This window comes from Phyllosticta capitalensis, assembly GCF_038381095.1.
Source record: "Phyllosticta capitalensis strain CBS 128856 chromosome Unknown BKA78scaffold_2, whole genome shotgun sequence".
NCBI classification, from domain to species: Eukaryota; Fungi; Ascomycota; class Dothideomycetes; order Botryosphaeriales; family Phyllostictaceae; genus Phyllosticta; species Phyllosticta capitalensis.
The window spans coordinates 1,770,308-1,796,199 of record NW_027117440.1 but is presented as its reverse complement, the minus strand read 5'-3'; the positions used below and the strand labels follow the sequence as shown (position 1 = coordinate 1,796,199).

Here is a 25,892-nt window from a genome sequence, read left to right as displayed (position 1 = left end):
TCCGCCAAGAACCAAAACAGCTTTTTATACATTGCAGGAATGGAATGATTTCCAATGCGCCTGGGCCATGGACCGTTTGTCCATGGCATGATGGGTACCGTCCGTCCACAGATCCGTCTGAACTCCGACTCCGTGATGCCGAATGACCATGAGGGACCATGAACTGTTGTCCTGTGACAAAAGAAAACTCGTGTCTTTGCGTGTTGGTGATTACGGCGTAAACAGTCACCAGCGAGCGAAAGTTTTGTGACAATCGAAACCAAAGGGCAGCGGGTTACTGTTCGGAGAGGGTCGCGAAATGTTTCTCCCAGATCCAGCCAACGGTGCGATTGGGGTCGTCTTGATTTCTAGCAAGCCAAAGCTCGCCTCTCATTGCGAGGACATCAAAAACCTAGATGGTCCCGCGTTAGTCGATAACATCGGTCAACGCGTGGTTCAAAATCTTACCTCGCCAGGCACATATACCAAGTAGGGGAATCCGGCTTCGCGACGATCATGTGCAATATTGAATTCAAAAAGACTTGCGGCGAGGAACAGGACTTTGTCAGATTTGGGTCCAACTTCGGCATCTGGAAGCTCATCGCGAGGGTCATGAGGAAACTCCGACATTGGCATCGCGGACGAGAAGATGGAAGAAGTCCGGGTGTGTTGTGACACCGCAGTTTGAGTCGAGAATGAGGACTGTCCCGAAGTGCGCCCCTGATCTGCGTTTTCTGAACTCAGACGAGGGCCAAACCCCATGGGTAGAGCGTCCGCGTTACGACCAGACGAGGTTGACGGCCTTGGGGAAAAGTGAGCGGCCGAAGTAACGGGAGGGAGAGCAAAAGAATGAGGAGCCGAGTGGTCGCGGCTAGACATGGTGGAACCCGTACGTACCCGTCCTGGGGTTGAGGAAGTCGGCGACATCTGAGGGGGCTCTGAGAGGAGCGGAGTTCCGAATTCGGGCACTTGATTGAAGTTGCCGCTGGTGCGCTTGCTTTGACCCGCTTCTGGCGAGCCAACAACGATTGACTGGTCACTGGCAACGGACTGGGTGCGCCGAGAGCTCGAAAAAGTCGAGGGTCGTTTGATGGAAAAGTCTGAATCGGTCATGAACGTGGCAACCGGGGAGAAGGTCGCCATTTCGCGCAGGTTGCGCATCACTCCTTCTATCCGTTCCAATTCCTCTTGGACTCGCCGGTGGTCTCTATTGAAGATGGAAACGAGCTCCGAGTTGTCTTGAGGCGGTTTGTCTATATCCTCGCTGATGGCCAAGACCTGGGTGAGCTTGGTGGCGAAAATTTGGAACCATCGTTTCTGTGAGTCGATCAGGTTTCTCTGGCAATTCTCAATGAGCACTTTAGTCTTGGAGTAGAGCAGAGGAAGTTCGTCCTTCAGAGCGCCATTGATAGCGACGAACTCGTCGGCCACCTCCTTCAGCTTCTTCTCTATAGTTGTGCCGTTTTCCTTGGCGACCTTGAACTTGGCATACTCTGGAAGGCGCTTCTTGCGCTTTTGCATAAGCTTCTGCGGCTTCCCATGCAGTTCCCACAGAATCTGGATTGGCTTGATGACCGATTTGCGAACTTCATCTCGCTGCTGTATATTAGGTTGAGGCGCCTGAGATGGGGATGGGAATACTCACATGAGCGATCAATCCATACGCAGTGATTTCGCGGATAACCATGACATACTGCCGCCACTTGCTCTCAATCTCCATGTGCAGGGGGAAGCTGATGTCAAGCCAGCTCTCCAACTCATTTGCAACCATGTTGTTCTGGTCAACGAGCTTTTGCAAATCTTCGAGATACTTTTCCACGTCTCGCATGACGATCTGCAATTGGAAAAAATGGCCGCCAAACTTTTGCGATATGGCGTCGTACTCCTGGTCATCGACAGCGTCCGCAAGACCGACCTGCTGCTTAATCTTTTCGGTTCGGCGTCCAAACGCTTTTAGAGAAAAGGCCATGGATCCTCCATCCGATTTCTCCCGCTTGCGAGTGACAATCTTCTCAACGATTTCTTTACGGCCCTTGGTCTCGTTGATGCGCGCGCTCATTGACTTCATTCCATCGAACGCCGCTTTAAGGTTGTCGTAGTCGGGATGGTCAGAGGGAGTGGCTTGAATGATCTGATCGAGAAGCATGGAGTACTTGAGAAATCTTTGAGTTGGCTTGACAATGAGAGCGTCCAAGTCCCAGGCTGTCGTGATGTCGCTCGCGTACTTGTGGCATTCGGCAAGCCAAATGTTGACTTGCTTGTTTTCTTGCATCTTCGACAAACGTGTATTGGCCGCACTATGGTTTTGCACGTACACGCTGTAGACGCGCTCCATATCCGTGAGCTGCTCCAAGAATATCGCTCCGATGCGTGTCTGTTTGTCGGCAGCTTCGCTCAGCGGCGAATCCATGGCATCGTTGGAATCCACGGTGGCGTTGCTGTTATTTGTGCCAACGCTTTGGCGTATATTTGACCATCTTCCATGACGATTCATCTTGTAGATACCTTCGGCCGCAGGACGAAGAGAGTCGAGAAATTGGAGAGAAAACGAGACCAGTTCGTTGGTGTTTCCAAATAAAATGCGGCGGTCCTCATCGGTGACTTCATGGATTGCGAAAGAAGTGCCCTTGTAAATATCCTCGACAACCTTCATGTCTTGAAAGTAGAACAATTCAGTGTCAATGAGTTCCTTTACCACGTTCCGGCGAAGTTTGAGGCGCTTTTCGACTTCGGGGCTCAGATGCTCTGGGGATTCAGACGTTGTGTCGATAGACCTCTTGCCAGGGACACGCGAGGTCATCTGAGTCAGGGCACTTCCACCAGAATCAGATGTCCTGTCCGTGGAGGTACTCCGAGTGAATCCGGCCTCAGCCTGCGCAGCGGTCGGCGAGTCTGAAACGAATCGTCGGCTGCGTGCGTGCGTTGACGCAGGAGAGGCCATGCCGCCAACTGCGTCTTTCACTCCCCTCGAGGACGGCGAGTGGAACTTTTCTGGGCTGCGACTTGAACTTGAATTTCTTGACTTTTTGCCGTTTGCTGAGCGTCCGTCGAAGGAGAGGCCAAGGCCATCTCTTGCGGGATTCTCCGGTAATGCCGATTGGAACGGGCTGGACAAGCGGGAATCCGTATCGAATGGAGTGATCGCGCCGCTGCTCGCGTGGGTTTCGACCGGGGGCCGGGGAAGTGGAGAGTACCGCCAGTCTTTCGGTGGAGGTGCGGGCGGCTCCATGGCATCGTGTGGGTCCGCGTCGGACTCGTCATCCTCAGGCTTGGAGTAGAGCTTGGTTGAGCTATAGACTATCGCCGTGCCGCTATAATCTCCTTCTGGTGCCAGACTCTGCTCGTATTCGTCAAGAAAGTCAGATCTAACCTGATGCCGCTTACTCTGCTTCGGGGTTTCCTCGGGAGAAGGTGACTTTCGGTCGGTTTGGTCTCTGGCGCCAAGTAGCTCAGATAAGAAGCGTTGGGTCTTTTCTGCAGAGCTCCATTCGGTGTGAAGATGTGCAAGGTTTGGAGAGACAGTTTGGAACTGCTGCTGGAATCCATAGGCCATTTCCGGGGTGACAGGACTGGATCCATGGTAGGAATCAAGTATCTCGCGAACCTTGGTATATCCCTCGCTATCCAGTGTAAACCGGTTCTCTGCAGGATGGTGAATGTGCGGGGTCCAGTCAGCAGACCGCGGGTCATCGCTAGGGTCGTAAATATTATTGCCCACAGCCATACCGGTTGAATCTTCCGGTGCAACAGAAGAATACCGATCGCCGTCAAGAGACTCCCGGTTGTTGCTCAGCTCGTTGCCCTGCCAACGGATGGTATGCTCCTCCAAAGTCGGACCCTGTATCGACCATGCCGGCGGCGCATCCTCAAGAGAAGACGTCGGACCAAGCATGATGTCAATAGAGCCAGTATTTTGTTGTTCGGAAGAGCTTTCATCAGTGAACTCGGTTGGCGTGTTGCTCACGCGTGATTGGCGCAAGTGCATCACCGAATCGAGGACGTTGGAATTGTCATCAATGGCGAGCCCATGAGCGGAGTTGACCTCATTACCATCATGCTCGTCTGTTCCTGCCTTGGTTTGCAACAAGTCAGAGTCGGACTCGGATGTGGACGTGTCTTCAAATTTCGACTCTGGCTGTGGGACAAGAGGGGGAGCTAAAACTCCCAATACTGGCGACTCGTCGTTCTCGATTTCTGTAACGGCCGTCGGCGGAGGTTGATCTTCTTCTTCTTCTGCGAGTGGTGGAATGTCGGTGGTTTGTAGTGAAAGACTTCTGCCTCTAGGCTCAACCTCTGCTTCATCTTCTCGGTTCCCGTCCTCAGTCTCTTCTGGTTCTGGTATCTGCTGTGGCTGCGCATCTGGGGCTGGTGAAGTGGGGCTCACGGGCCGAGACTCCACCTGCACGCGCGTTTTAGAGGTGGCGCGCGGAGGCTGAGCCTTGACTCCACGAGCTCTCATCGATTTTTCGATAGCAGCACGGCGATCAGCAATGCTCGGGCCAGCGCAGCTCATGCGAGGAGTCCATCCCGGCTCTTTTGTCTTCAACTTCGACGACGCAGCATGTTTAGGTGTTGAGCCCGAGGTTGAGCTAGGAATTTTTGACTTTTCAGAGGCTTTGGCCCTCGAGGCGGCGGTTGAGGCGGAGGACACGGTTTGTCTGGGTCGAGAACTGCGGAGGACAGGAGAGGACGGCAATGGAGGGACTTTGACTTGAACTGGAACTTTCGGTCCATCAACTGAGCCCCTCTTCGCAGTGCCATGTCTGTGAGCGCTCGAAGGCGTATTTTCTTTTCCTTGGGATCCTTTGTGCAGTGATGGCGACGCAGGTTGATATCTGCGATCACTCATTCTCGAGTTCGCTCTGGAGTGAAGAGGGGACGGATTCGATTCGGAAGTCAAAGAGGTTCGTCGGGAGGTGGGAAGGGGTATCTTGGAGAAAGTAGGAGATCGAATTCGCTCCGTTGAAGAGGACATCTGTTCATCGTACTGGTCAATGGAGTTCGCATTGATCTGTGCCTCGGTTGCAAGTGACAGGGGCAAGCCGCTCAGATCACTCTTAGATTTCCGATGCGCTGAAGCTGACACAGGACGGTCCTGAATTGTCGTCTCAGCTGTCTTAAAAGACTCTGGTGACCCGTACGCAGTATAATCCTGCGCGGTTAGAAACCGGGGCCCAGGTCCAAGCGCGCCCCCATCCCATGAGCCACTGCGATGACGCGCTGCGGCGTTGATTCCGTATCCTGGAGAATCGGATGCTTGCGCGTCTGGCGGCAATTCGCCAAACAAAAGCGGCTGTCCCGAAAAGTTTGAAATCGAATGAATGCTGCTCACCGACTCTGAAGTATGGTGCCGCGATAGTGGCTTCCCGTCCCGTTTGGGCGTACTTCTTGAGCTTACTCCGCCGTTCAACACACTGCTGCCAGTAGACGGGTCTGTGTTTGCAGACCCGGCTGGGCTTGTCTGACTGACGTCTTTCTCAGGTATAGAAGCAGCTTTGTGAGATGGCGTCGACGCAGGCGAGCTAGCGTGACGAGGTGTCGGACGGAAAGTGGGAGCGGGTTTGCGAAGCTTGGAGGGTCCCGAGCCGTCGTTTGCCGTCGCAGGTTGGTTGAACTTGCTGACGAGGTTTTTGACAGCAGGGCGATGGGTGTTTGTAGAGACGACGCCCGTGTTGGAGCCATTCGCAACAGGTATTGAAGAAGTGGGATTTGAGACAGAACGGAGGTTCTGGCGCGCGGATCTGATGGCAGGAGAGGGCGTTTTTGTATCGTGAGAGACGCGGTGGGGAGGAGGATTTGGGCGCGAAGAGACGGTGGCCATGGCGCCACCGTTGACGAGGTTGTCCGACTGAGAGGACGAAGTTGGAGAGAAGAAGGGACCCTGACGATAGAAGTCGTCTGGGTCACGGACGTCTGACGGAGCATTAAGCGAGTCGTTGTCGTGGGGTAGGGATCCATTCGACAGATAGGCGGCTCGGCATTCTTCTGTCTGTTCGAGATAGCTCGAAGGCGGCCATGATTCGATCTCCTCTTCCTGCATCGTTCATAGTCTCCGTGCCGGGCCACGCCAGACGCCGGGGGCTCCAGGCAGAGACAGGGTGGCTCGGAAGGCGGGAGGGTGTGTAGGCGAGCGATGACAGCTACGTAGCAAAGGGTGCGGCGTTGGGCAGAATGGCCGTCGAGGTTGAGCGAGACCGGGGCCAATGGAGAGGGCGGAGGAGCGTAAGTGAGTAAAGCGAGTGTGTCGTGGTCCTGGGCGCAAGCAAATGATGGTGGAGCTCAGGGAATCGCACAGCAGAGGGAGCGAATCAGCAGCCGCGTGGCCTAGCAGGAGGTGTGAGTTGTTTCACGACCAGGGCTGGCGGGCGGTGCGATGCTGGCGAGCGGCAGCGGTATATCGATTTCGGGCGACTGCGGCCGGACGGACAGGCTAGCCAGGTCTGGGTTGATGGGCGTGGCCCGAGAGACGTTTTGGTCGTTGTCGTGGAGGTGCTTGGACAAATCGAGGGCACAAGAAAAGACGTTGGCCGCGAGTGGGGCTGCGCTGCGCTGCGCTGCGCGGGCGACGGATGAGCTGAGACGGGAAGGCGGCAAGCAGTACGTGCGCAGGTAGTGTAAGGTCCAAGTAGTGGAGACGTTGGAGGAGAGGGAGGTGAGGATGATGAGAGGATGTAGGTGGAGAGGAACAGACGGACTCGTCGTCCAGCCAAGCGGCAAAAAGCGGCGAGCGAGCGGAGAGAGAAGGTACCGTACCGTACCGCAGCGTAGGCGTAGGCACAGGCACAGGGAGCAGTCAGTCTCGCATACGGACGACAGCTGCTGGGCAACGCAGCGAGCGGACGCGGGAGATGGGCGTGAGAACGGGCCAATCAGCCACGAGATTGGGCGTGAGATGACGAACAATTTAGCTGGCCTGACGTCTGGACTGTGGAATTTACTACACTACCTGCTGGTTTTTTCCCTCCTCTTTTGCTCGTATACTCTCACAGGAACCCCGTGGCGCCAAGCTGCTCCAAATCCAACACATGCAAGCGGTAGCCCACAACTCCACATGTGTCCAGGGTGCGCCACTTTCGACCTCCTCCTGAAGCGCCCTTCTTCTCCTTTTTCTCCCCCTTTGACCCTCTCTTCCTGTCTCCCTGTCTTGCGACCTGACACTGACAGGACCCTATTGCCGTCGGTCCGCCAACTGGTCAACCATTGAGGCCCGGTACCCTAGCGCCCACGCAACAACAATTGCTCCGGCGACCGCGTAAACACCCGCACCACGACGCGCTGGGCACTCGATTATTTCCAAGTTTCCACACCCATGCCATGACCTCCAAGCGCAAGGCTACCCGCGCCCACGACGACGATCAGCCCTCCCCAACGCGCCGCTCAGCCCCAGCCCCATCGTCGACCGAGACGGCCCCCTCGCCCCCTGTCGCACATCCGCTCCTGCAACAATTCTATCCCGCCGTGCTCACCTTGCGCCAGTATCTACTCGTCAAGCTTGCCGCCACGTCCAACCGAAAACACCGCAAAGTTGCACACCTAGGCTTGACCCACGGCGACGAGCCCGCCCTGTGCGCGCTTCTCGACGGCACCTGGGTCGGTTGCGGTCCAGCCCTCACCCCAGAGGCACAGTCGGCTCTCAATCGCGACTGGGACCAGTTTTCACAAGATGTTCCTTCATCAAGCAGTGGGAGCACCGTCTATCCCGAGCTCCAGTCGGAGGTGAGTCCGCATAATGCTGCCTTGCTTCAACCCAGCTCGTACAAGGAAAAAGATCGCCTCGGCCTGTTTGAAGCCCATGCTCCGGAAGCCGTTTGAACATCTGGGAAAACATGAAATGCCCCCTGCGACGGAACCGTCCCGTCGTCTAACAAATCATGCTTCATCCTCAAGCCTTCCCTCTGACAGCTGCTCTAGATTGTGAACTTCGTCATCCGCTCGTTGTTTAAAAAGTACTCCAACCACAAGCGTCCTCCACATCTCCTGTGCCATGGATTTCAATGTGCTTCTTTCACCACGAGTGATGCACCGCCGGGGTTTTCAGGCATCACTTCTCTCCACCATAATCAGCATGTAGAGACGCTCAAGGGCGCGCCGTGGTCCGACCTGCTCGTAGCCCTGGGTCACGGCGGTGATTCTCTCATGATTGAGCTCTTGATGAGCTGTGGAATTTTCATTGTGCTACAAGGCTCGTGTGGAAATTGCTACCAGCTAAGCGGTGAGTAGTACGACGGGAAACATGTGGCGCATGTCTGAGACCGCGACAGGAACGCCGCTGGCCGACATTGACCCAACCACTCCCGCCAGCGCTCTTCAAAACCATTGTGGGCAGGACAAGTCCTCCAACCCTGCTGCCGAAGCGGGAGCTAAGCGGATAGGCAAAGCAAGGGACAACCTGACAACCATCAGATTTGTCAGAAGCCGAATCTTGTATGCGAGAGCAGCTTTGAACGCGAGGGGTCGAGTGAGATTCGGGCTCCGCCATATCCGTACGACCTGTACTTCTTCTTTTGCGAATCCGACTAAGTCTTGCAGACGTCTTCAACAGGCTCCCGGATCACGCGTCCTTTGCGCAGACAATTCATGTGATGAAATACATCTTTCCTCGGCAATTTGGCCTCCACAACGTCTTCACGTCCAAGACCGACCACAGGGAGACATCTCATCCATTCAAAGACTACACGTTACGAGAAAAAGAAATTGCATATGCCCGGCTGAGCAAGATTACGAAGCTCGACACAGCCACGGACAAAGCACGAGATGCGATTCCAAAGAGACTCCGAGGTCAAGCAATTGATCTCGTTCGTAGACTGAGAACGCTGCACAATCGATGCGCGTACGTCGAGTTGCTGCGCCATTATTGCCCAAGCAGTCTGTTCGATGCGCCGCAGGAGGGCATTGCTTTGCTCGACGTTGCAAAGAATTCCACGGTTCCATCCGTGGAAGAAGGCTACAGCAATGGCCTTTCAAGCTCAAGTAAAGCAACTCTACCCGACCGCGCACTTTCTAGGCCAATCAACGCGAGCTCCATTGACAAGGTTTGTTTTACCACCTTTGCAACCTCAACCTCTCAGGTATCAGCATTTTGCCGGGCTGTGATGAAGAATGTTGTTCCCAATCAGTTTTGGGGAGACGGCGACGTGCAAGAGCACAACAAGCGCATCTTCTTGAAGCATGTCGACAGATTTGTGAGCATCCGCCGTAATGAAAGCCTAACACTGCACGAAGTATTGCAGGACATGAAGGTATGTTCAACGGTTGGGCAATGAACTCGATGCTGAAATCTGTAGATCTCTGACATTGGCTGGCTTCGTCCGCCCCAAGTGCCTGTTGGAGAGAAGATGTCCAAGACGGACTTTGACAAACGACGAGAAATTTTCCAAGAATTCATCTACTACCTCTTCGATTCATTCCTCATTCTCCTGATTCGTTCCAACTTCCACGTTACCGAGTCCAACGTCGACAAGAACCATCTTTATTACTTTCGTCATGACGTTTGGAAGATGCTCGCGGAGCCAGCCATTTCGAACATCAAAGGTAGCATGCTCGAAGAGGTCAAGACTAAAGCGCCGTCTCGTTTGCCAGCCAGGACACAACTTGGATACAGTCAGGTAAGGCTGCTGCCCAAAAGATTTGGGGCTCGGCCGATCACCAACCTGCGGAGGCGCATGCAATTTTCTGTAAACGGAAGAACGATGCTTGGTCGCAGCAACAATTCCATTCTGAAGCCGGTCTTCGATGTGTTGAACTTTGAAAAGGTAAGTTGACTGGAGCCGTATCCGCGATGCAGGTGAAGACGCCTGCTGAACAATCTCAACTCGGTCCACCATGGAATCGGTTTCGTTTGCAAAATATTGACTCGCGATCGACAGTCTGCACAGCCGCATCTCCTTGGCTCGTCCATGTTCTCCGTCGGTGATATCTTCCCCCGCATCAAAGCGTTTCGGACCTCTCTAGAAGAAAGGGGCTTGGCAGAAAGCCCCCTCTATTTTGCAAAGATTGACGTCAAGTCTTGCTTCGACTCGATTCCCCAGAAAAAGTTGGTAGAGCTCGTGGAGAAAATTCTGCGGCTGGAAGAGTATCGCGTTGCCAAACATTGCGCAGTACAACCGGCAGCGCCGTACAGATATTCGGGTAACGTTTCATCGACGGTCAAGCCTGTCAAGAAGTACGTGTCAAAAGGCAAGGCAGCTGGTGAAACATGCAGCTTCGAGGACAGCCTAAAGTGTGACAAGAGTCTCGGCCGTGCGAATACGGTGTTTGTAGACATGGTTGTCGAACAGTCGCCGCGCAGGAATGCCATACTCCAGCTTTTGGCTGAACACGTCAACCGCAACATTGTCAAGATTGGTAAAAAGTACTATCGGCAGAAGCAGGGCATTCCGCAGGGATCCGTCCTTTCCAGCCTCTTGTGCAATTTTTTCTACGCCGACATGGAGATGAAGCTTCTCGGCTTCTTGTCAGACGACGACGTGCTGCTCCGCTTGATTGACGATTCCCTGCTCATCACAAGAAGGCGCGAGCATGCCGAGCAGTTTTTGCGAATCATGTACGCTGGCAATGCGGACTATGGGGTCGGCATCAAGAAGGAAAAGACGCTAGTGAATTTCGACATGGTTGTAGACGGGACCCTAGTGCCAAGGGTGCCGTTCAAGACAAGTTTCCCTTTTTGCGGCACCATGATCGACACGGAGAGCCTCAACCTTAGAAAGGAGGCAAAGCCAAAGACCCGGCGCGGTAAGGTTTGTTTCACAGTGGTCGAGACAGGGGCTGACGCAATTGCAGAGGTGCAAGATGGCTTGACTGTGGAATTCTCCAGACTGCCAGGGCAGACGTTTCACCGCAAGACACTCAAGTAAGTCATCCAGGGCGGTTTAGTGTGGCTAGGAGAAGCTTGCTAATGATAGCATGATGGACAATTAGTGCGTTGAAGATACAGCTTCACGGCATGTTTCTCGACACGTGCTTCAATGAATTGGCGACGGTTTTGGCAAATCTGTTCCAATGCTTCCTGGACGCAGCGCAAAGAAGCTTTGAATATGTCAAGAGCCTGCCGGGAAGCGGCCGACGCAGGAGCAATGAACTTCTCATCAGTAAGCAGCCTTTTTTTGAAAAGTCCACTTTTGCAGAATATTTTGGTCGAGGGCGGATTTGGATCGCCAGGCTAGCGCGGTTGATCACTGCTCGTGTTTTTTCGCACGCGGCGGGTGATCAGCAGCAGTGGGGAGTGTGGGAGGATGTTCGATGGATACGAGAAGAGCAGCGCTAACGCGAGGATGACGATTGTAGAGACGGTCGACGACGTGTGCGTGCTGGCGGCGGGCATGATGATGGGGAGGCAAAGGCGGAGGCAGGAAGAGCGGAGGGGCCCGTACCGGTGCGACGTCAGCCGACGTCACGGGCGATGGTGAGTTGTTTCGTCGGTTCCAAGTTTCGATTGTCGTTTGGCGTGCTGATGGGTTGTTTTTTCGCAGGCTGGCGTGCCGTGCCTTTGACCGAGTGTTTCGCCCGCGCCAGACAAACTACGCCGCTTTCGTCGGCTGGCTGCGCGCCAACTTGGCACAGGCGCGTCCTACGTCGCGCGCCGACTGCGCATTGTTGGAGCGAGTGGTGTTGTTGGAATAACTGATCATGAGTCGTGGGCATTGGCTGGGCGGTGGCGGCTACCGGGTACCTGGCGGGCAGGCCGTTGGTAGATAGGTGTAGCTTCATGGATGACGGTACGCATGCGGTTCGGTTTAGCAGTGAGCCCAGCCTCTTGTTCTATTCCTTCTTCCTGCCCCCGGCTTTTGGGGGTCTTGATTAGCAGCGCGTTCCCAGCTTCAAGTGCCGCCCGCCAACACAAAGGACAAAGTACATGTAGTAGCTCAGTGTACTATTAATTTCTGCAATTTCCTCGCCCCTTCTCGACGACGCTCTCGACCCTCTTCGCTCCGCCTGCACGTCCGTCGACCTGCGCGCGCGCTGCCCCCATCTCACCGGCGGCCGTGCTTTTTGCTCGCCAGCCATTATTAAGGATCCTCGACGCCGAAAGCGGTTACGCCCTCTGAGAAGCGACCGGGGGGTGCCCCTTCACCATGCCCGCAACTTCCTGCTCGACAGACGCCCCATTGTACCTCTATCCCCCCCGTTTCGCAGGCGACGACTCCGACTCCTCCTGGCCCAGTCTCGCCAGCATTTTAGCATCCTCGACGCCCGATTCTTCTCAACACCATGATTTCCTTTACCCGCTAAAGCCCTCCGACGGCCACACTCGTTTGCAATCCTCCCACCCACTCTCGTTCTTGCCCTTCCACTTTTCCGCTGCCACTGGCTCCGCCGCCAACCACCACGGCCGCCCCCGACTCCGCTCTCTCCTGAAACCAATGCCTGCAACAACAGCCTCGAGGCTCCCACCAACCATGCACTCATTCGCCGCAACTCAGTCCCCGGCTCCCGACTCGCCGCCCGACTTGACCGACTCCAAGTCGTCCAAGTCGTCGTCACTTCGCTCTCCCAGTCTTTCCGACCTGAACGGCCCGCAGGACAACTCCCACTTTGAAGAAATCACCCTCGATGACGTGAAGTCGCTCCCACGTTATGACAACCCCTCTGCCGCTGGAGACAAGAGAGACTCGGCCAAGGCTTTTGCTATGCGCAGTCCAATGGGTCTTCCTGGTAGCCAGCCGCGAGCAAACGGAGCCGTGGGAACTGGCGCCATCCGGGATTTGACAAACGCTTCGAAACCAAAGTTTCCGGCGTTACAAGCTCAAGTCAATGGCGCAACCAAGACCCCTTCTTCAACTCTCAGTCTACCCAGTCGCAAAGCCCCCCGCCGAAGCATCACGACGACCACTGGACCTTCGCTTCTCTCCCCTGGGCGCCCGCCGAGAACGCCGTCCCCGGGAGCTTCTTCTTCGCGGTCCACTCGTTCTCCGCGCCACCGGTACACTGCCCCTCCCGTCTCTCCGACCAGTCGCTCGCGCTCCGACCTAGACTTCAAACCCGGTGCCATGCCCACGGTGCGTCGCCAGTCATGGCAACCGGGACGCAAGACTGTCGAAGAATTGGAAGCCGAGTACCACGATTCTGATGAGGATCTGCCCGACGATGCCGTCATGTGGAATGTGCCCATGTCGCCGCGCCCACCGCATCAAAGAATGTCGCGCTCACCTTCAATGTCTTCGGTTGCGGAAAGCACAATCTCCGAGAAGCAACATGCTTCTGCGCCTTCGGTGCTTGGCGAAGGTTCGCGGACCAGGTCCCCGAGCAGGTCGACCACGGGATCGTACGCCGGTTCGACTCACAGCAGCATCCCTGAAGATGGCGAACTTAACATTTGCCGAACCAAGTCATGGACGGACGCGATATCAGACATGTCCAAGGAGGCCAGGGAGTTGACTGAGGCTTTGGAGGAGTTTGCTGGAGAGTCTGAGAAGCAACAGGAGGCCAGAATCCAAAGTGGCGCAGCATCAGCAAGGCCTTCGGTGGAAAAGAACACGACCAGACCGTCTGCGATCCAACTGCCTCCCGTTCAAAAAGGAAACATCATGATAGATCCCCTGCCAATCAGCAAGGAGAAGGAGAAGGTTTTGAGCAGGACACGGCCGAGCTGGCTGCCGCCCAAGAGTCAGAAAGAAGAGAGAAAGCATTTGAAAGAATACCAGAAAATGATGGCTCATGCGCAAGAAGCTGGTGAGTGAGGACGTGACGGAGCGACTCGAAGAGGAAGCTGACTCAAAACAGAAAAGCGGATGGCTGCCAAGCAACAGGAGCTTAATCAACAGCGCGACACCCAACAAAACTCGCTCTTCCAGATCTGGGAGCAGTACGTCATCCCCAACTGGGACTCTGTCATTGCTGAACCCCGAACTCGCGAGCTTTGGTGGCGCGGAATCACTCCTCGCAGTCGTTGCGAGGTGTGGAAGCGAGCCATTGGAAACGACCTGGGATTATCGGAGACCGGTTTTAACGCGGCATTGGAGAGGGCAAAGAAGCTTGATGCGAAACTGGCGAAGCTTGGCTCGAATCAGAGCAGCGCCCGGGAAGCCGTCTGGTTTGAGGGAATTCGACGAGATGCCAACGAGGCCTTTCCAGAACTCAAGATCTTCCAGGATGGCGGTCCGCTCCATCAAACCCTGATTGATGTGCTCATGGCGTACTCGATGTATCGCTCCGACGTGGGCTACGTTCACGGCACTCATGTAAGCCCCCTTTCTTGCTGTTCGTGACAACTTACTTACTTCTTGCAGCTTACTGCAGCGCTCCTGATTCTCAATCTTTCTCCAAGTGACGCCTTCATCGCTCTTGCCAACATCCTCAACCGCCCCCTACCAATGGCGTTTCTGGTCCACGATACGAACGCAATGCGTCGCGCCCATGACCTCGTTTTGCGAACTCTTGCTTACAAGCTGCCCCGCCTCCACACGCATCTCACCAAGACACTTGCCCTTGCGCCAGAAGAGTTTCTCGACCCCATCTTCCGCACGTTGTTCTGTTGTCGCGGCGCAGGTCTCGATATTGCCAGCCGCATCTGGGACGTCTACGTTTTTGAAGGCGACAAGGCTCTCGTACGTGCTGCGGTCGGCGTGCTCGATGCCCTGGAAAGCAGGCTGTACGGCGAAAAACAAGAGGTCTTGGAGTTGCTCGGATGGAGAGCACCAGACTGCTGGGATGTTGCCGATGAAGATGCCTTCATGCGTGGAGTCAGAAACGCTGGCAAGGTCGACGCCAACGGTGTCGAGAACAGCCCGAGTCCGATGGGGCGCGCCCGCTAGATGAGGCTTTCGCGAGAGTGAAGTTCTGGCCGAGGGACGTCGTCCATTTAAAGGTCGAACGCAGCCAATCGAGCGAGGTCTGCGAAACACCCGCTGTTTTTGCCTCCGCTGTACAAGGTCTCCATCCAGTCAAGCGGCCGGCTCGGATGAGAGAAAAAGCGCCATGCTGGAAAACTACCGGCCCAGTACTTACGGAGGGGGAGGTTGGATGATTTCTCACAGGCTTCGCATGCTCACGAGAGATGGAGCGGATGTGGACTGGAGCAGGTGGTAGAGCACAAGTTGGACGAGCTTGTGTCTTCCTGCTGGCATCACAGCTTGTCACACCAACAGCTGACGCCAGCGCCCAGTGGTTGGCGAGAGAGTATGCCGTGCCGGGCTACTTCCTTGCCTTGTCGCACACACTCTTCTGGTCTTGCCATGGGCATTTGACTTTACCATTATACCCATTTCGGTCGACCGTTGCGATCCGACGGCTCGCTCATTGCGCGCGCCTTTTTGTTGCCCGGTGTCCCTTCTTTTCCCCGGCACTGAATGCCCAGTCCCTCTTCTCAAGGGACCACGGCCTGGTCACTGGTGTGACCTCCACCCTTTCTTGCATCTACGACGCTGCCGCCAGCGGCGAGCTTTGTTACACTTGTCAATTCGTTTCATGTTTTTAGATTTCTTCCGCATCAGTCCCGTTGAAGCGAGCGAGATTTTTCGGCGATCTTTGTTTCCTTGGATAATCAGCACTGTCAGGAGAGCAACGGTAGCGTTTCGTCATTCATCTCCCACCGCACACATTACACGCATATGACAGCGAGTCTGCGAGCTTCGCTCGACCCGACTCGAACTCGACATGTCCATCAAAAGTTTCATTACCTGGCTGTATACAACGACATCATCGTCCTCATCCATCCCCTACATCATTCGATCAACTGCATTCTCACCCCCACTTTTCTCTTATTCTTGTAGCCTCCCATCTCTCTACCTGGCTATTCTCTTCTACTCTTCTTTCTACTACTCCTACCATTTTGGGGCACACCGGCATACATAACTTCTTCCATCAGCGCTAGCTTCACATATGGCGAGACTGTATTCCAGAGAGCACTCTCGGGCGCGGAATTGGACCAGTCCATTTCCGTTTGAAAGATATAAATGCAAATACAAATACAAATTTCAAGGCAACTCGACCGTTCAACCAGTGCTGTGCCGTCTGTTGGGCCGTCGCCTCTCAATCGCTGTAAATGGTAAGCAACAAATCGAGTGCCAACTTCCCATGGGACGCGGCAAGTACCAAGTGTTTTTTGGTTGGGGTGTGTGTAGGTGGTGGGGAGCGTCTAAGCAACCCTGCCCTGCCCCGTCTTTGAGTTGACGTTTCTTTGGTACAATCGCCCCACGGCGAACCCTGGATGGAGCGACCGTCTGCACAACGGGTCAGACAAACTCCCATGGAGCAAGCAGTCTCGCTACTAAGCCTCAGTTCGTTTCCAAACACCGATTTTGTAGGGGTGGTTGAATGGCAGTTCGAAGTGAGTATCAAAAGACGCACATCCGATGACTCACTTCGACCTGCCATCGGAAGTCTTTCATCAATCGTGACATTCAATGCGTTTGTTCCAACCCCATCCCGCAATGTATGTTTCCTTGCAACACGGTACAGGGGGTGGGTGGCGAGAGAACTTCAATCCGAGCTTGGCTCCGAGTTGTAGCACACACAGACGCGAGCGCTTGAATGCTCCTTGTAACCCCCCATCTAGAGAGGAAATTCTCTCTATGTTCAAGGCACTGGGAGCTTGAATGCTCCACATACCCTTTGCGAGCTCAACAATGCCGTTGGCCCTTCTTGTTCGGCCAAGACCAAGTTTGTCGAATGGGACGTGTTCGAGTCATCTCTTCGTCGTGCCGCGGTATGGTTGTGGTTAGCCGACCAAGAGAGGTACGAGGACTCCACGTTTGCTGCGCTTGGAACTGCTCAGGTCTCAACATTAGGCCATGGTCAGAAGCAGAATCCCAGATTCAATATATAAGGTCGCGCTCTCTCGTTCACTCCACAGCATCACACAGAACCACTCAGGTCCTCAAACCACTCCGGTATAAAACGACGACGCCTTCTCGCCTCCAGTCACACAATCGACTACTCAAACAACAACAACAACAACAAACAAACAAACAACTTTATACAAGTTCAATCAAATCATCGAACGTACGTTACCTCCTTGTACTCTTCGGCATCGACTTCAATTTGAGAAGTGACCTGATGATGTGTATGTAGATGGGTTCTTACGGAGAACAAGAACAAACTGAAGCCGCAGTCCCCGCCATGACGATCCATGTGCTTCTGGTCGCGTCGCAGTGGTTATACGACCACGGCCATGGCCCGAAGCCGTCGGAAATTTTCGACGCGCAGGAGTTGGATCAAGCGGCCGTCGTCCTACCGCCCGAACAGCATCTGCGCGTCCGTCTGATTGCGATGGAGGGGCTGTGCAACCACGGCTATGCTCCGAAGCTGTCGGAAATCTTCAACTCGCAGGAGTCCGCTGAGTTGCTCATCCGACTTGTCAAGAAGATGGCCGAGGGCGAGACTGCCGATGAAGAGCAGGAAGAGGAAGAGGACGAGGAGGAAGAAGAGGAAGAGGTGGTCGTGGGCAGATTCGCCCATTTGGGGGGCGCGGCTTCTGAGGACGTTGATTGAAAAGAGTTGCTACCCTATGCAACTCCATTCCACCCTCGACTTCCTAAATCGCACCCGCGGTAGTCCGACAACTCCCTACGCCTACGCATACTACAAGGATCCCGTCCAGCCATCTCGACATGTCACTTCTGGATCGAGGCCAAAGGAGATGGATTCAGCATTCTGTATTGAACTGTAAATTCAATTTTGTGTCTACTCTTCTTGTGCCTCCGCCTCTCTGTGTCTGAGTGACTCATTTTCTTGCTCTTTTGCGCGGAAGTGTCTGGTCGTCCCTTCTACTCTCATACAGCTAGCTGGGTCAATGTAGCGTGAGGTAGAGGAAGGAAGAAGTTACCGGATAGGAAGGGCACTGTAGAATCAGGAAGGGACTAGAGGCAAGATACGCATCGTCCAATGGCCAGGGCACCTCTAGAGCAAACCGCGAACACGACGCCGAACCATCCAGCCATACGAACGCTCCCTCGACACCTCTGGAACCAAGCACAAGCACATTCTGCTCTCTTGATCACTCTCAAGCGCTCGGCTTCCTGTCTACATCGATCCGCTTCACTTGAGGTCGTCTCTACTGGTATGTCTTTCGCGTATCAGTGCAATGGCATATCCACCTTTGACACTGACAGACATCCAAGGAGTGAACGTGCGCCGTCGCCGTCACCCCTTTGCCATGGCCGCCAACCTCTTCACCCTCGACCGGATCTGCCGCTCAACACCAGTCCTCGAGCTCAACGGCCACGAGCACTGGCCCGCCTGGCGCAGCAACCTGGAGCTCTATCTAACAGCCCACAACCTCTGGCGCGTCGTTTCAGACCCGGGAATCCACCCGCGCGAGCCAATCAAACAGGACTACTTCAGACACGAAAAGGTGATCACGGCGGCCGGCTGCTCCCTGTACGGCGTGCCGCGCAGCACGACGCACATGGAAATCTTCGACGAGGCGCGCTACGTCGCCGACTACAGGCCCTTTGACGAGTGGAAGGCCCGCGATGCCCAGGCCCGCCTGTTGATCCTGGCTACCGTTTCTGTCGACCTCGCGTTGGAGCTGTCCAGGGAGTCGTCGAGCGCGGGCATGTGGGCCTTGCTGCATGCGCGCTTTGATGGCAACCCTGTTGCCGGTCTTGCTGGCGGTGGTCCTGTTGCTGGCCCTGGAGGTGGTGGAAGTGGTAGAGGACATCAGAGGAATCGGAGTAGTCGAGGCAGCATTGGCGATGGAGCCACAGGAGGCAACAATGGAGATAATGGTAGCGGAAACGGAGGAATTGGAGGAAGTCGAAACGAAGGAAACGGAGAGAGTCCAGGAAACGAAAATATCAATGGCAAGAGGCCGAGGGTATGATGACTCCCTGTGGGCACGGATTTTGTCTCAGCGATTCGCAAGGGCTGCTAAGCCCGCACTATACTTCCTATCAGTAGTATAAAAAGTAGTCAAGACCAACATGGTAATAGGTGATGTTCAGTCGTGCATTCATCTCTGGATTCGGTCCTAGACCCACAAAATGCAACCACGCACGGATCACAACTACACCACCACCACCCGGGAAAAGAAACTGCAAAAAAGGCAAAACGTACAACAGGCGGGATTCGCTGCTGGTCACCCACGCAACTACTAATCGCCCGCAACGTAGCTTGTCTATGGAAGAGCGGACGGGGTTCCGAATTCTCTACGTGCTATGGTCGTACGTGGAAGAAGGTGTTGCCAAAGGAAATTATGAATGCAGATAAATTGAAGGTCTAAATGTCCTGGTTGTTTAAAAAGAGGGTTTGGAAATGAAACGGCGAGTAGGTACTTGAGAGAGTGCAACAAGAAGGGTGTCTTTATTGTTGTCATGTGCTGTTGCTGTCATGTTGGGTCGTAGGATGCCATCTGTAGAGGCCAGTGTGGCTGCCGAGCTGTTTGACCGGCGAGGATGCGGACAGGCGGCTTGGTGGCGGACGCGTCGGTAGACGGTGAGAGTGGCCAGTTGTAGCTAGAACTCATTCAGAGCCTGTTGGAATCGCCAGAGTGGCTATAGATCTTTTGAAGGTGAGAATGTCGGCGGGCGGCGCAATCGCGGACGCGCCGGTGATGCTGTATACCTGAAAAGATGCTCGGTCAAGCTTGGCCCTAGGGGTTGCTAGATGATGGCCAGAAGATGGTCAAGGGATGGTTGAGTGGAGTGGAAGATGTGAGGTGAAAGTGAAAGGATTGAGGAGAGGATATCGGAGACGATGGTATCAACCACTGAGTAAAACGCAGGACCCGCGCGATTCCTCGCGTGGTCTATTTGTTTTATACTTTGGCTTGACAGGTGGCCGGCCTTCTTTCCCTTCTTTTGCTCGACCTTGAGAAGCAGCGCGCGGTTAATGTGTGGCAGGACACCTCCAAGGGCGACGGTGGCATGGACCAGCGCATCAAGTTCCTCGTCTCCGCGAATGGCCAGTTGCAAGTGGCGTGGCGTGATGCGCTTGCCTTTGAGATCTTTGGCGGGGTTTCCTGCCAGCTCGAGGACTTCGGCAATAAGGTACTCGAGGACAGAGGTCAGAAGATGGCGGCCATGGCGCTGGCGCGTAACGTTGCGGAGGTGACGCTTGATACGACCGCAGGGGAACTGGAGTCCAGCTTTTGCGGAGTGCGACTTGGCTGTCTTCTGTTGCGAGTCTTCGCCTTTTCCACCAGTCTTTCCACCGCTTTTACCTTTGCCGCCGGGCATGGTGATCGTTTCCATCAGATCAAACATAGAATGGGTTTAGTCAATCAATGCGACTGTAGGAATGAATTCAGGGCAATGAAATCTTGTCGTGGGGCGGGGCGGTCGGTCGAGTTGTCGTCGTTGAGGTCGAAGGTCTTATTTACGACGCCCTGTCGTGGTGGAAAGGAAAGCTTCTTAGGGTCGTAAAAGCGTAGTGTTGTTGTCATGTGCCTTGCTTCCACTGCTCGTGGTTCCCACCCAGTGCTCTCCCTGGTATTGATGGAGTCTACCCTTATGTTCTTTGTACTGCAATTGCAGCTGTTAGGAAGGGTTACTGCGGTGCGGTAGGAGTACACACTAGCGAGGGAGGGCAGGTACCTAAGCAGAGGAAATCTACACCTCCCTACTGACATCCGCGTTTCGCTCGCCTGACAGGTGCAGTGCGAGACAGGGTGCAGGTGCATATATATTGGACAGCCGACCGACTGGCAAGACGGGGCAAAATCACTGTCCATTTTTCCTGGCGAGTAGGAAGAGGCTAGTGACATGTCCAAAGTCGTCCAGCGGGCTTGCGTCTGATTGTTTCCAGGAAGAGCAAATTGAATTGTTGCGGCGGCGCGGGATAAAGCAACCACGAGGACTTGGGCTGCTGTCGCAAGACACTGCGCCGTCTTGAAAATGCGTCCTGGACCCGATAGATGCTCAATCTTTGAAGCCGCGCTGACTGGTCCGAATAGCGGAATAACGACGGGAATGTAGTACACCGGTACAGCCGCGGGAGCCCAGGACAAAGCGCGCTCGACCCTAGGCGCCTGTGGTGTATAACAAGAACCAAGCGTCGATTGGCATCTCGGAAAATTTTCAATTGCTCAAGGTCTGAAACGCAAAGCTTGGTCAGCAGCCGCTGGGGTTGTGTTATATCAATGTGGACGGTAGACGAGGACGACACATGAAATACGAGAGGGGACATTCAAAGGTTGCGAAGAAGAGAATCGAATGAGTTATTTAGCTTTTTTCCTTGTCTTGATGTCAAAAGCGTCCGACGACGCACAGCAAACCACCGCCCAGCTCGGCGCTGACCAAACCAAACTACACAGCTTCGCTCCATGGTCTATTTGAGCGAGATGGGGGTTACACAAAAACGACAGAACGATGACGGTGAAAACAGCACAAGCAGATGAGGCAAAAGAAACAAGGAAATGGGAATCACAACGAGAAAAGAAGATCGCAGCAAAAGTAGAAGGAGACAAGGGAATACAAAGGAAAAAAGCCGCTCAGTATGTGAACCAGGCAAGTCTATAAAGGCTCGAGGGCAATTTGGTATCTCAATGGTATTCCGACGACAGCGCTTCGTGAAAAACGATTGGCTTGTGTAGTTTGAGGGGCGGTGCTGCGCTCATGCCGAGGCGCGGGTATTAAAGATAATGAGCAGACCAGAGTCCATCATCATCATGCGCAAGAAGAAGGGGTTCAAGGTATAGGAGAAGAATCGAAATCGCTAGGGAAATGTGTGGGGGAAGCGGTCGACGCAATGAAATGGCAAGACACGCCGGACGTCAGAGATTGCATCGTATCGAAGCGTAACGAGTCCGGCGCGCTCACTCGGTTGGTGAAAGGGTGGGAAAGGGCAACTATCTTAGGGCTGCCAAACGACGTGTGTTGGTATCCGGGGGTATCCTGTGCTTGATGCTGGCTCCAACGCAACATGTGCCCCTGCTCAGCGGCGGGCACCGGTGACAATCTTGCCGGACGAGTCCATGTTGCCCGTCAGCTCTGCAACGCGCGCCTTGATCCTGGCAACGCGGTCTTCGATAGTTTCCTCGCCAGAAGTTTCGCCATCTTCGGTCCTCATGCTCACGCTCTCGCTGTGGCGCGGCCTGGTCGATCGATCCTCGCTAACGCGCATAGCCCTCTCAGCCGCATTCTTGCGGATTTGCGCCCAACGATCTTGCGTAGGGGGTACAGACTGCTGGGCATCGTGCATGGATGCTTCAGACGACGCGTACTCAGAGCTCTCGGCCTGAGAGGCATCGTATCCCGCGGTTGCGTGCTGTGCTTGGGCGGGCCGGTTTCCGTACTTGTAGGAGCTTTGGTGAGCAGGAGGCGTGGGCGGCGATGGTTCCTCGTCCTCGTAATCGGTGCCGTACCCGTGCGAGTTGTCGTCTGGTCCCTGGTCAAAGCGGGAGAATTGCTGGTCGGCCTCTTCCTGCTCCTTGGTGTGGACTCGCGAGACGGGCATGGGACGATCGTGATCGTACATGATGGCATCCTGGCGCATCGTAGGTTCCTCGTTGATTCTCTCAGGCTCCTTGTGAACAGGTTCCGGCGGAGGGGGCGGCGGCGCGTGGGCCGGTTGCTCAGGGGTAGCCGCGACTTGGCGTTGGTTCGAGTTTGGGCGCGATGTGCTTTCGCGGTGTTGGGCCTCGAAGCCGGCGCCAGTGTCGGCAGCATTCGACTCGGGAGTCTTGTTGCGGTGCAGAGGGTTCTCCTTTTGCCTCTTCGTAAACAATCTCTTGAAGCCACCTCCCGTGTTCTGGTTCTGCTTCTTAAGCTTCTTTCTCTCAGCTTCGGGGCTTGTACGGCCTTGCTCAAAGGCCTTTTGAGCAGCAAGAGTAGCAGGGTCGGGCTGCTCAAACTTCTTGCGCCTCTCTGCCAGGGCCGTGGGCGCGGGTGCGGCTTTGTCGGTACGCTGGGCAGCCTGGTCCTTGTCGGGCTGAGTATTTTCCACGGCGACGGGTTGTTCGTGCGAAGGGCGGGCAGGGCTACTGGGACTATAATGAGTGTAAGGCATTGGCCTGCAAGAGTTAGGTTTCGGTCGGGAGAAAAAAGAAAAATACAACATACCATGAGTCTCTATTTGACTGGACAGGCTTTCGCGGCAGATCCTTTGACTTGTTTGGCTCAGGAGTGTCTTTGCGCGATGCTTGAGGTTCTGGGGACGAGATGGCACCGTTGGAGATGTTGGCAGATGAGAAATTCTCGTGGAACAATCCCTTGCCAGTGCCTGCTGCGGTGTCTCCGAGGTACTGAGCGCGGAGTGCTTCCTTGTCAAAGTTCCTAGCCCACTTCATGGCCGGCCCGGCCTCAGATGCAACCAACGGCTGCAAAGTCATAACGCTGTTTGTCTTGGTTGAAGTAGCATCGTCTCTACCGCGGCGCTGAGCAGAATCCGAAGAGTCTTGTTGCCTCTGCTGGAAAGCGAGGTTGGCAGCCGCTGCTTGGATTTTGGCGTGTTGATCCGGTCCGATGCTCGTCTTGCTCATGGGAGTCTCGCTTTGCTTGCGGTCGTAAGGCTCCTTGACGGGTTTCTTGCCAGTCGATTTTCTGCGCTTGCGTCTCCCAAAGCTGAACTTGCTCTTCTTTTCCACAATGTGAGCACCTTCTTCAGGGCCGTCAGAAGCACCCTTGAGCTGCTCTTCCACAACCAGCCATTTCCCTCCCGCCAGCTTGGTCTCAACAAGCGCGCATCGACCAAAAACAGCCTTTCGCTCGTTGGGCTCCTCAGGCGCCAAGCTCGTGATCCAAACCCAGAAAAAAGTCTCGTCCAGATCAAATTTGTTGATGCTAGCCACCTCGCCAGGCTCCAAGTTCTCGGCGGTTTCGATGTGCCTCACGTGTGACTGTGAACTTTGCACACGGGTCACTTCGCCGATGGGAGGCAGTTGCTTGTCGGGAGGAAGCAGCATGGTTGGCCGTGCGGCCGTGGCTTTCTCGTCAGCAAAACCAGAGGACAGAAAGTCTGCCCACGAAGGTGTTGTAGGCCTACCGAGCTCATTTGCCATGGAGCGTGGCGTGGTCCTCAAACCACCGTTGCTGGAGTTGGAAGAAGCTCCAGTTCCGCTGCCAATCGACATGTCATCCAGAAAGCCGAATCCCAAATCTTCAAATTTGGACCACGATGGATCAGATGAGCCGTTGACCTCGACGGTCGCTCCATTGGCGGTGGAGATAGCTTTCAACACGCGCCGACATTCATCAGACAAGGCCAGGACAGGGTCGTCGTAGTAAGCAAACTCGCGGAGCACTCGATCAGACTCCCGATATTCAAAGTTCTTGGCTCTTCGGAGTAGCGCAAAAGGTGTCGGGGATACCGAATCGACAATGAGGACCACCTTGGTGGTTGCCGTGAGCATCAAGCTCGGGGTTTCGGGGGGATATTCGGTCTGACTGAGAAGGGCCTGGAGGGAGCGAGGTAGGTTGGAAATGCCGGTAATGATTTTGTCCTCTGGGGCCAGAGAGCGCAGGTAGGCGAAGAAGAGGTGACTGGTTGCGTCTGCGGCCTGCGCCCAAGTCTTGTAACCTCCTTCAAATCCTTTGCCCAGATCAGCGTGCTCGAAAGCCCACCAGCCGGCCATTCTCGAGAGCTTTCTGCCGCCCAATCCGTTCGCCTTGCCGCGAGCAGCAATGGCAGCCAGCAAATCGAAGAAGTCCATGATAATTTGGCGGCGCGCTTCCGACTCGACGCTCAAAGGGATGAATGTGTCAAATGAGTGCTTAGCCATGCCCGAGTCTGCAAAAGTTAGCTCGAGCCTTGCCAACCTTTCATGAAATACACACCTTGCTCTCCGACGCGGAACAACTCGTAGGCGTCCCACGTCACCACTCCACCGGGGAGCCTACTCCAGCACCACTTCATAATGCTACAAAGTACCTGGGACAAGGTCAGCACCGAGGCACGTAGCACAGGTGGCGCGCGGCCAAAATCGCCCGAGCCAAGTAAATGGCAGCGAGACGGTTGCTCAAAGATTTCTCACCATTGGCTCCGTCAAGCGCAACTCATTCCGAAGACCGTCGCCATAGCACATTGATCCTCCTTGGTCCATATCCTTGAAGAAATTTGTGACCAAGTGACGGGCAGAGGTGGAGTCTGCGCCGGGGCGGAAGGGCAGCAGAAGGAACGGAGTGTCAAGAGCTATCTCGAAGTTAGAGAATGAACATCAGCCGCGCGCCGCGGGGAGCAAACGTACCTCTCGACTTGAGCTCTTGAGTGCAGACATGAATCAACTCTTGCACCTGGTCCGGCGCAACCTCTTTCCATGTCCAGGCCTCTTGCCAGCGCGGTTTAGGCGGGAGGTCGGCGGTACCATCGTTGAAGTTGCCATACTTGCCGCCCTTGGCCTTGGCTCCGTCCTTGGGCTTGAAGACCTTGGAGAAGAAGGGCATGTTGGAGCGAGCGCACTACGTCAGGGCTGAGACGGGCGCATCGAATGCCTTGGAGATGGTTGATGGACGAGGTGGTTTGTTTACGGTGCGGCGTGGGAGATGGACAGCGCAAGGGGCGCGACGCTCGGATACAACAGTGAGCAGGACTAGTTTCGTCGCGGCGGTGGAGTGGACATGAGATGGAGCAGAGAGCAGATGGGAGTGCGGGAGTGGATTCGCGTGGTGAAGCGCGCGACAAGCGACAGGGGGCGCGTCAAGGTGCAGGAGGTGAGCCCAACGTGAGCTGTGACGTGGTTGCGGAGCTCGAGCAGCAATGCCAAACGATGAAAAAATGTCTGGACTGGCGGAGGGACATGCAAGAGAGGGATACTCCGAGGGCAACGTCGGAAACGCGGTGTGGGCGTGGGCGTGGGCTTTAATTTTAAGGAGAGCATCAGTGATCCATCTTCCCCGTTTGGCCGCACAGGCCGCGGCTTCAATTCGCTGAGCTCCCCACGCTCCCAGTCAGTCGAATGTGAACAACCAAGATGCGGTGCGGTGCCAGCACACCACCTGGAAGCCCTCTCCTCCTCCGCCGCACCCGCACCCGCACTGGCTCTGGCTCTGAGACAGACAGCGGTATGCTTCGACCATCCCGGTGCCCAGCGACCAGCGACC

The 25,892-nt window shown here is 55.0% G+C and overlaps 7 protein-coding genes across 7 annotated transcripts; 4 read left to right on the top strand and 3 right to left on the bottom strand.

Annotated features, from left to right (window-relative positions):
• Nucleotides 1–274: 274 nt before the first annotated feature.
• Nucleotides 275–6,019, bottom strand: BKA78DRAFT_349930 (uncharacterized protein; the record flags this gene model as incomplete). The annotated part of the gene is made up of 3 exons (XM_066890890.1): nt 275–391; nt 448–1,575; nt 1,625–6,019. 3 exons carry the CDS (start codon nt 6,017–6,019, stop codon nt 275–277), a joined length of 5,640 nt encoding a protein of 1,879 aa, XP_066747848.1.
• A 1,161-nt stretch (nt 6,020–7,180) lies between these two features.
• Nucleotides 7,181–8,380, top strand: BKA78DRAFT_78591 (uncharacterized protein). Its single transcript, XM_066893751.1, has 2 exons — nt 7,181–7,695; nt 7,891–8,380. The coding sequence occupies exons 1-2, from the start codon at nt 7,294–7,296 to the stop codon at nt 8,197–8,199; spliced, it is 711 nt and encodes a 236-aa protein (XP_066747847.1). The 5' UTR covers nt 7,181–7,293; the 3' UTR covers nt 8,200–8,380.
• A 4,237-nt stretch (nt 8,381–12,617) lies between these two features.
• Nucleotides 12,618–14,729, top strand: BKA78DRAFT_245668 (uncharacterized protein; the record flags this gene model as incomplete). The annotated part of the gene is made up of 3 exons (XM_066884145.1): nt 12,618–13,647; nt 13,699–14,156; nt 14,205–14,729. 3 exons carry the CDS (start codon nt 12,618–12,620, stop codon nt 14,727–14,729), a joined length of 2,013 nt encoding a protein of 670 aa, XP_066747846.1.
• Nucleotides 14,730–15,481: 752 nt separating this feature from the next.
• BKA78DRAFT_78572 (uncharacterized protein) lies at nt 15,482–15,857 on the top strand. The gene has a single exon (XM_066893750.1). The coding sequence runs from the start codon at nt 15,571–15,573 to the stop codon at nt 15,766–15,768; it is 198 nt and encodes a 65-aa protein (XP_066747845.1). The 5' UTR covers nt 15,482–15,570; the 3' UTR covers nt 15,769–15,857.
• A 2,141-nt stretch (nt 15,858–17,998) lies between these two features.
• BKA78DRAFT_365072 (uncharacterized protein) lies at nt 17,999–18,739 on the top strand (the record flags this gene model as incomplete). Its single annotated transcript, XM_066892538.1, has 1 exon — nt 17,999–18,739. One exon carries the CDS (start codon nt 17,999–18,001, stop codon nt 18,737–18,739), a length of 741 nt encoding a protein of 246 aa, XP_066747844.1.
• A 973-nt stretch (nt 18,740–19,712) lies between these two features.
• BKA78DRAFT_227920 (histone-fold-containing protein) lies at nt 19,713–20,087 on the bottom strand (the record flags this gene model as incomplete). Its single annotated transcript, XM_066883720.1, has 1 exon — nt 19,713–20,087. A coding segment is annotated over one exon (375 nt), but the record flags the coding sequence as incomplete, so codon positions are not given.
• Nucleotides 20,088–21,789: 1,702 nt separating this feature from the next.
• Nucleotides 21,790–25,235, bottom strand: BKA78DRAFT_246947 (uncharacterized protein; the record flags this gene model as incomplete). Its single annotated transcript, XM_066884263.1, has 5 exons — nt 21,790–22,867; nt 22,917–24,582; nt 24,630–24,723; nt 24,827–24,984; nt 25,040–25,235. The coding sequence occupies 5 exons, from the start codon at nt 25,233–25,235 to the stop codon at nt 21,790–21,792; spliced, it is 3,192 nt and encodes a 1,063-aa protein (XP_066747842.1).
• Between the last annotated feature and the right edge of the window lie 657 nt (nt 25,236–25,892).

Bases quoted from the DNA above. Each gene is read 5' to 3' on its own strand.
- BKA78DRAFT_78591 (XM_066893751.1), top strand. From the start codon at position 7,294: ATGACCTCCAAGCGCAAGGCTACCCGCGCCCACGACGACGATCAGCCC. The intron at 7,696-7,890 runs GTGAGTCCGCAT...CAGCTGCTCTAG, and splicing joins ATCCCGAGCTCCAGTCGGAG to ATTGTGAACTTCGTCATCCG.
- BKA78DRAFT_78572 (XM_066893750.1), top strand. From the start codon at position 15,571: ATGTCCATCAAAAGTTTCATTACCTGGCTGTATACAACGACATCATCG.